Source organism: Rutilus rutilus, assembly GCF_951802725.1.
Source record: "Rutilus rutilus genome assembly, chromosome: 6".
NCBI lineage: Eukaryota > Metazoa > Chordata > Actinopteri > Cypriniformes > Leuciscidae > Rutilus > Rutilus rutilus.
The window spans coordinates 44,511,816-44,520,949 of record NC_140214.1 but is presented as its reverse complement, the minus strand read 5'-3'; the positions used below and the strand labels follow the sequence as shown (position 1 = coordinate 44,520,949).

The following is a 9,134-nucleotide window of genomic DNA, read 5'->3' as shown; positions in this document are numbered from 1 at the left end:
TATTAAATATATTTTCCATTATAATTTTTTTACATAAACACTTTTTACATAAACTAAGCATTTAAAATATCACATTATTGGGAGATACAGTAGCAACCGATAATGTATTAGTAATGTATAATGTATGTATAGCCTGTTTTATAAAAATATCAATGTTTTATATTATAACCTTTCAAAATTTCAGAAAGATTTCATCTTTCATTTTGGCAATATAAATAACATATGTACCAAATAGCATTCTTTCCCCCAGTTTGGGTATATGAATAAAATATATACTTTTTTCCCCTCAAGTATGAGTATGAGCTAATATATAATTCTATATAAGTCATAACAGTCTGGTGTATCATATGATGTAAAACATGCAAACATTTTTACAAGGTATTTTATATTTTTTCTAAAGGTTTGATAAACTGTCTCCACTAGAAAAAAAAATAAAAATCAGACTATTATTTCATATATCTCAGGCTTTACAGGGATAAGTTCATGTTCATGATGAGGAATCACTATAGAGTAATGTAGACATTTTCAGATGAGAGCAAAACATGACAAAATATATTAAAAGACTTACAGAGCTCTTCTGGAGGTTTTGATGACTGCCGATAATCTAATGAGACACTCGTCTGATTTCTTGAATTTCTGAAGCTCAAACTCCTCCAGCTCTTCCTCTGATGTCAACAACACAAAGGCTAAAGCAGACCACTGGGCAGGTGAAAGGTCACCAGATGAGAGACTTCCTTTGCTAAGGTGGGTCTGAATCTCTTTCACCAGAGTTTGGTCGTTCAGTTCATTCAGACAGTAGAACAGATTGATGGATCTCTCTGCAGGAAGATCATCTTCTAATTTCTGCTTGATGTACTGAACTATTTCCTTGTTCCTCTGGTCATTGCCATCTTGCTGTGTCAACAAACCTCGTAAGGGTCGTCGATTGGACTGGAGTGACAGACCGAGGCGGAAGCGACGGAAAATGTCCAGGTGTCCATTGTCACTCTCGAGCACCTTGTCGTCTTGCTGTGTCAACAGACCTCGTAAGAGTCGTCGATTGGACTGGAGTGACAGACCGAGGAGGAAGCGAAGGAAAAGGTCCAGGTGTCCATTGTCACTCTCGAGCGCCTTGTCCACTGCAGTCTTGAGAAAATCAATCATGGTTTCATTTCTGTTTTCCTGTTCTGTAGACTCATGATCAAACACACTTGTCTTGTTGATGCCTAGAAACAGATGTGCATAAAGGGCTGCAATAAACTCTTGAATGCTCAAGTGAACAAAGCAGTACATGGTACCAAAAACGATCCCTGTTTCCTCCTTAAAGATCTGGGTACACATGCCTGAGTACACTGATGCCTTATAGACGTCAATACCACAGGCTTCCAGGTCTGTGTCATAGAAGATCAGGTTGTTTCTTTCTAGCTGATGAAATGCCAGTTTCCCCAGTGAAAGGATGGCGTCTTTATCCCAGGAAACATCTGGTGTGTATTCTCCATCATACTTTCGGCGGCTCTGCTGGATCTGAAAGCGGAGAAAGTGTGTGTACATTTGTGTCAGGGTCTTGGGAGTGTCTTCAGTGTTTGATTCCTGCAGTGTTTTAGAGATCTCATCAGCCTGAGTGTTTTTCACATCATTATTTCTTTTCTCCTCCAGAATGTTCTGGAGAACCGTGGCTGAAATCCAGCAGAAGACTGGGATGTGGCACATGATAAAGAGACTCTTTGATTGTTTAATGTGATCTATGATTGTGTTGGCCTGATTCTGATCAGTGAATCTTTTTTTGAAGTACTCTTGCTTTTGTGCGTCACTGAATCCTCGTATCTCTGTCAGCCGGTCGATACAGTCAGGAGGAATCTTACTGGCAGCTGCTGGTCTGGTGGTAAACCAGATGAGAGCAGAAGGAAGCAGATTTCCCTTCATGAGGTTCGTTAGGAGAACATCCAGAGAGGCTGGTGACGACACATCACGCCACGTCTCGTTACAATCAAACTTCAGAGGAAGGCGACATTCGTCCAGTCCATCAAGGATGAACAGCACTTTGAATTGATTCCTTCTTGTAAGGTTCAGTCCTTTTGTCTCTGGGAAAAATTGAGTTATAAGGTCCATCAAACTTAGTTTTTCTTTCTCCTTTAAGTTCATCTCTCTGAATGGAAGAGGAAATATGAAGGTGATATCTTGATTTTCTTTTCCTTCAGCCCAGTCCAGAACAAACTTTTGCACAGAGACTGATTTCCCGATGCCAGCGACTCCTTTTGTCAGTACAGTTCGGATCTCCTCGTCTTGTTCAGGAGCTTCAAACAAATGTGTGCATTCAACCTGTATCTCTTGTGCTTCATGACGCCTGGAAGCAACTTCAATCTGTCTCACCTCATGTTCAGTATTGACCTGTTCACTGCCACCCTGAGTGATATAGAGATCTGTGTAGATGTTATTCAGAAGTGTGGAGTCACCTTGCTTCGCAATTCCTTCAAACACACATTGATACTTCTTCTTTAGGCCACATTTCAGCTGAGGAATGAAGAACAGCTCTTCTAAAACACAGGAACAGAAAATAGATAGTTTTAGTCTTCATTTTCTCTCCTACATTTATAAGAGACAATCAGACAGATGATCATGAGTCTCTTACCTTCTAGAGCATCAGCAGCTTCATCTTGCTTCATCTCTCTCAGGTAATGTAGTGTGAGATCAAGAGCTGATTCTTTGATACTGGATCTGTTCTCAATAAAGTCCTTCACAAAGTGTTGTGTGTTCTCTTTTTGTAATATTTTCTTAAACTTCTCCAGTTCATTCTTCAGAAATGTGATTATTTTGCTCTCAAGATCCTACAAACAAAAGTAAGAAAAAAGACACAATTTAAACCAAATTTACATCTACATTTGGTCAACACAATTTATTCAATAACTATTATATCTATAAAAAATAAAAAAATCCAGTTAAAAGACTAACATGTTAACCAGCTGTTATTTGTAACAAATAGAAAAATAAAAAATATATACTTGCTTCAAAGGAAAAATAGTGATCTAGAGGAATTAAATTTGTTTTTCAATAACATATTTGTTTTTTGTAAATATTAAACATTTATAAAAATGTGTTTTCCTACCTGGAAGATTCCTAGAAGATTGTCTTTGAAATTCTCTTGGTTCCTGTGAGTCTGAACGTCTGAGTCTAATGTCTCATATTGAAGCCTGTAATCAAATAAATAAAATAAATACTGATTTTCCGGTCAAAATATCACAGAAAGAGAAATAAGCATTTGCTGTGAATACTAGGGGTGTCCCCGACTATGGATTTTCATAGTCGAATCAGAATCGTTAAATCTTGTCTATAGTCGACTAATAGTCGAATCATGTGAATGGGGGCGGGGCTTTAACATTTCAAAGCCGCGATGTACAGAAAATCACAAAGATATAGAAGAAAATGTATAAAAACATTTTGAATCAATAAAACTAAGAAATAACATAAATAACTCCAGAAAGGCCACACTGCAGACAGAATTTACATTTCACATGCAAATCAAATTAAATCGGCTAAATTACCGGCTGTGCGAGCAGGCTCTAAGAACAGCACAACATCGATGCACCGAAAAAATAAACAATTAATTTACAAAATGTAATTAGAACAGAATATACTTTTCTAATACATAAAAATACAAAACGAAATAAATCAGAATCAAGTCACAACATGAGGAGCAAATGTGTGCAAAATGCCTAAAGTGCAGGGGAACATATATTCAAAACACAAGCCACAAATAGTTAGATTAGATAACCCTGACAGATCAATAAATAAAATAAAAATAAAAAAGAAATTATTAAAATAACGAGAGTTAGTCAGAATTGTCAACTTTGTCTTTTTAACTGCAGAAACAACAATAAATGCTAAACTGGAGTGGCAGTCTTTTTAGCTAAAAATGTTCACAGCATCCAAAAATCAAATTAGAACCGGCTGAAAGTTTTGAAATCACTTGTACCCTACCTGATCGAGAGAACAAATCCAGTCTTTCACTCTGTCTGTGTCCATTGGAGTCTTTTTAAATTGTGCGCGCGGATAAAATACATTCTAAAACACTTAACGTGAAAAACATTTAATGACTTAATCTCCTAAAATAGTTAAATTAAAATATGAAAACGCTTTACTATAGTAGGAACGCATTGTGTTCATATTCTGGGTTCATCTGCTTATCTGCACATAGTATGGTTTCTTAATAAAGTGTGTAGGCCTACTGTGTACATGCATTAAGCCACTGCGTTAAAGTGCCTTTTAAGCGTTTTAAAAGCTTTTTACACGTTAAGCATTTTAGAATGTCCCGTGGAAAACCAACTTGTTAACTTTGGCCGGCAGAAGTGCGATCATGGTTTTCCTGATGCTAAATCCAGCCTTGGAGAATATCCTTTCTGATGGTGTATATCCACACTTTACATTTTCTTATCCCAGACATTGTTAAAGATTTAAATCCTTGCCGCGAAGACGCTCCTCTGTCGGTCACGGATTGAAAGTGAAACTTAAATCTGTCACGGGGTGTTTGGATTTATTCACGCACGTTAAAAACACTTCTTTCTTTGCACATTTTTATATACAGCATTATCATAATAGGCTGAATATTAACGTATTGACAGAAAACCGATAGTTCTTTGAGAAATCAGACATTGAGCGCCCTCATATAGCCAAAGTGGCATGATCCTCGTTTCATAACACCTCTGCGAAGATTCGACCGTGAGATCGGTAGTCGAATCAGGCTCCTCCTATCGAAGCATCGAATCTTCGACTATTCGGGGTCACCCCTAGTGAATACTCTAATAAATATTTGATCGGATTTATGATAAATATTTGATCTAAAAATGTTTCATGATTGGTATTCACTGATATAACTTTTAAACACAGTCAATGTGTGACAAAAAATTTGAAACTCATGAAATACCTTTTATTAGATGATGGTGTTTTCTCACTGAAGTCTGGTGGATTTCCACCTTTAGACCGATCACTCTTCAGAGACTCAGAGCTGGACACATGTGAGCCTGATCTTACACTGATGACACAAAGAACAGAGAGAAAACACTTTAGTAAAGGAGATACTTTAGTCTCATTTGAAAAGATTTAATATTGCAAATAGTAATTAAATGCAGTATAGCTGTGCATTTGTCCATTTATGACTACAGTCGGATGGATAAATATATACATGTTTAGTTTCATGATCTATTTTCCATAGTGAATTAGTGAATTTTCCATAGTAAATAGTGTTTCTCCTTGTGGCTGCCTGTGTAATTGTGTTACTGAATGAGTTTCATAAGGTTCCCAGGAATTGAGTTTTATTGAGACTTATTGTTTTATTCAGTCAAGATCAATCATATACACCACTGAAGACAAATAATACAACAATATAATGTAATGTAAACACACAAAATACCTTTTATTAGATGATGGTGTTTTCTCACTGAAGTGTGGTGGATAATCTTTAGACCGATCACTCTTCAGAGACACAGAGCTGGACACATGTGAGCCTGATCTTACACTGATGACACAAAGAACAGAGAGAGAGAGAGAGAGAGAAAACACTTTAGTAAAGGAGGATCAACTGTGTGTGAAACACATCTGTGTCTTTATCTAATCCTCCACAGAAATACACACACTCACACAATTTACTGTTTAATAGTTAACTACTATTTTATTTACTGGCTCACATTAGTTAAATGATTTCTTTAATATACATGAGTGAGATTAAACATGTTAAAAAATACTTCACTCTAATTTATGAGAACATGTCAAGTTTTTGTTTATTGACAGAAATAGAGAGCAGAAATGTCTGTGTGACACAGTTGTGTTAGCATACTTGAATTAAATTAAGTGTATAGTTGTTTCCTAATGTCTGCCAATAATTTTATGATCTAAAAACTAAAGTCATTTATTTGGATTAATTCAGCATCTAGAAGGTTATTAACAAATTATTAACTGTGATATTTTCTATAGAGCAAACAGGTCTTTATAGACAATGTCAGAGTTAATTTAAGAAGTTAAAAATTGAAGTTGTGCAAATATAAAACAATGCTTAAAGTTTAGTTATTGACAGGGAAACACAAAGTCCAGTGGAGTTTAAACTGATGAAAACAGACGCAGTCTTACCTGTGTTTCTCTGAGAGACTCATCTGAGAGAGAGAGTCCTTTCCTCTTTCCTCTGACATACTGCAGCTAAACTGACACTGAAAAACTGATCAGCACTGCTTTCTGAAAACACTCAATCCTTCAGCATCACCTGGAAATGACACCATTTTACACAGATGAAGAACATCTTATTTAAGACAATAATGAAGAATGCTGAGTTATCATCAACAACAGCAACAGCAAAAACAATCTATAAAATAAAGTGAGTTACAGACAAATATATTGCCATGTAAAATAACCGAATGGTCTTAATCATTTCTGATTGTTTAGTGAGTTTAACTGACTCTAAATATTAATTCATTGGGGAACAGAAATTGTGTTTAAAACTTTGAGTGGGAAAATTGAACCCAATGTGTTATCTTCTCTATTACAGTTTATCATTTTACAATCATATTTACCCAATCTTTATTAATTGTTGAATCGTTTGTCATTTAATCATTACTTCAAGTTCACAATGATGATTGATTTCATTACTTTTAAATGATCCTAAAATAACTGATTGAGTAAAAGTAACCTGAATTATAATAGACATACTGTATAACTACTAATCATAATTGCTATATCTGAACTGAAATATTCAGTTTAATAACAGCAGATTGTCGTTCATTCCCTTTAGGCTTCATCTGTCTGTCTACTGTAAATGTCTGATTCAAAAATACTTTCAATTTCACATCACAAAAACAACACCCTAAAACGGAAGAGGAAATGGGAGAAAACTTTCAGAAACATGTTTGTTTTCAATAACCCTTTCTCAATAAAACGTTTTGTGTTTTAACTTCAAAAGATTGTAATGTCTTTCAGATTCTTCGTCTGTTCGGAGTAGCAGAAGAACAGCCTTCTGTAACTTCACATTTAAATCTCGCTTAATATACAATATAAAGTTCTTAATAATTACAAATGACTTTAATGGAGAATGTATTAAACTTACTTGCAGTCTTGTCCACTAAGAAGAGAGTTTATCAGTATTTTAAACTCAGTAACGCTTGTTGTCAGTCCGCGCGCGTCGTTCTCAGAATCTCTTCCTGGTCTCGATGGATTGTGGATTAAACTCATAAATGGCCGCGAGTGTTATTAGTGAGCAACAGGTTTAGGTTTCAGCAGTTTTACTTTCGTTTTCCTCTTCTTCGTGTGTTTTACAGGAGGGTTTGGAACAGCTGAACAGTTGCACACCGACACCTACTGCACTGGAGCGGGATATTATACCACATCTCTAAATCCTGTTTACCTCTGGGCTTCTTCGTAAAATAGTCACACTTAGCTTCCTCCCGCCCGAAAACGGGCGAAGCCTTAACATTTTACTTTACTTTTTCCCAGGATAACCAATCAAATATATTTTTGTTCTATAATGTTTTCTGATTATTATTTAGAAGTTTTAGAATTTTTTATGATAGGCCTACTTTGCATTAATTATATAATTTTTATGAGCTATTTTTTCCATTAGAATTAATATATATTTTTTTATTTTATTTATTTTATTTTTCAATAAATGCAACATTTCACATCAAAATAGAGTGCAGGCCTAAAAAAAAAAAAAATTCAAGTGAGAAGAGCGCCATCTAGTGGCTTCAAAATGTATTAATTTGTGTCATGTCCTATAACCGCCTATAGGCGGCCTATAGCTTTTTTATTTATTTATTTGATTTATTCCCATTTGGAAAGATTTTTTTTTATTACTAAGCAACCACTGAATGGAACAACACAAATTATATATCATTTTAAAGCTTAGGATCTCAGCTTTTTAATGCATCTAATTACATGTATTAACTCCTAACGAGTGCTGAGTAATCCCTCTAAAATCGAGTGTACCACCAGCAGGCGCCACCTAGCTGCGAAAATATTCTTTACCATATTTAAAAAAAATCTTGCCTTGATTAACACAAAGTTGATGTCATTTGAAAGCTTAGAGTCTGAACTTTACAGTGAATGTATCCACTTTGAAAAACTCTTAAGTATTGCTGAGTTATTTGCTGATAAATAGAATTTCTTTTTTTTCATCTTCTATAAAATAATGTACTGCAATGTATCAAAAACATCATACAGCTCATGGAACATTCTCAGATAATTGAAAATGGCACTTCATTTTTTACAACATATTATTACAATTAAAATGAGCCCAAAATAAACATAATCTATTGATTTTATGACAAGATATTCTTCGTGGAGAAAAAATTGCCCATGAGGGGGTGTCAAAGACTGTACAAAAAGGCTGTCTCTTTTCCAAATGCTGTAACTTTTGATTCCTTTATCCAAAAATTATCATTTTTTTATCCAGATGCAGCTAACATGTAGGGGGACTTCACTGAATTTTCCTCCTACCTTATTTCCTTCCTGAGTTATTCTATGACAAATAAGAAAGATATGCAAAATCATAATAAAAATTATATATATATATATATATATATATATTGTATTTTATCCGCTGTTTCTTGGCAGGACAATGTCCAAATGTAATGTAATTTACATTTTCAAAAAATTTAAAAAGAGTTCTTTCAAACGATACCTACCTTTTGACTCTCCTTGCTATAGTTTTGGAGTTATTAGGGCCCGAGCACCGATGGTGTGAGGACCCTCTTGGAATTGCTCTGTTTATTATTATTATTATTATTATTATTCTTCTCCGCATTGAATCGCATTTTTGAGGGCCTAAACATGCTCGAAAAGTCACGAAACTTTGCACACGCGTCAGAACTGGCGAAAATTTACATCTGATATAGGTTTCAGAATTGGGCGGGGCAAAATGGCTCGATAGCGCCACCTATAAAAGTTCAACGGAGTGCGCCTCCCGCTATGTTCCACGTACGTGTACGAAATTCGGTACATACATGTAAGGACCTACTACCTACAAAAAAGTCTCTTGGAGCATAGCCCTAAACACAACAGGAAGTCAGCCATTTTCAACTTCCTCTCAGATTTTTGTGCAGTTTTTGCCATTTTCATGCCTCGTACTTTAACGAACTCCTCCTACAGTTTTAATCTGATCATCTTCAAATTTGGTGAGT

At 35.3% G+C, this 9,134-nt stretch overlaps 1 protein-coding gene across 1 annotated transcript; it reads right to left on the bottom strand.

The window, feature by feature from the left end:
- Positions 1 to 564: 564 nt before the first annotated feature.
- LOC311292534 (protein NLRC3-like) lies at positions 565 to 7,246 on the bottom strand (the record flags this gene model as incomplete). The annotated part of the gene is made up of 7 exons (XM_084412254.1): positions 7,064 to 7,246; positions 6,097 to 6,226; positions 5,384 to 5,488; positions 4,898 to 5,005; positions 3,083 to 3,167; positions 2,609 to 2,804; positions 565 to 2,513 (listed from the first exon to the last, which is right to left on the bottom strand). The coding sequence occupies exons 2-7, from the start codon at positions 6,153 to 6,155 to the stop codon at positions 565 to 567; spliced, it is 2,502 nt and encodes an 833-aa protein (XP_084268380.1). The 5' UTR covers positions 6,156 to 6,226; positions 7,064 to 7,246.
- Positions 7,247 to 9,134: the final 1,888 nt, after the last annotated feature.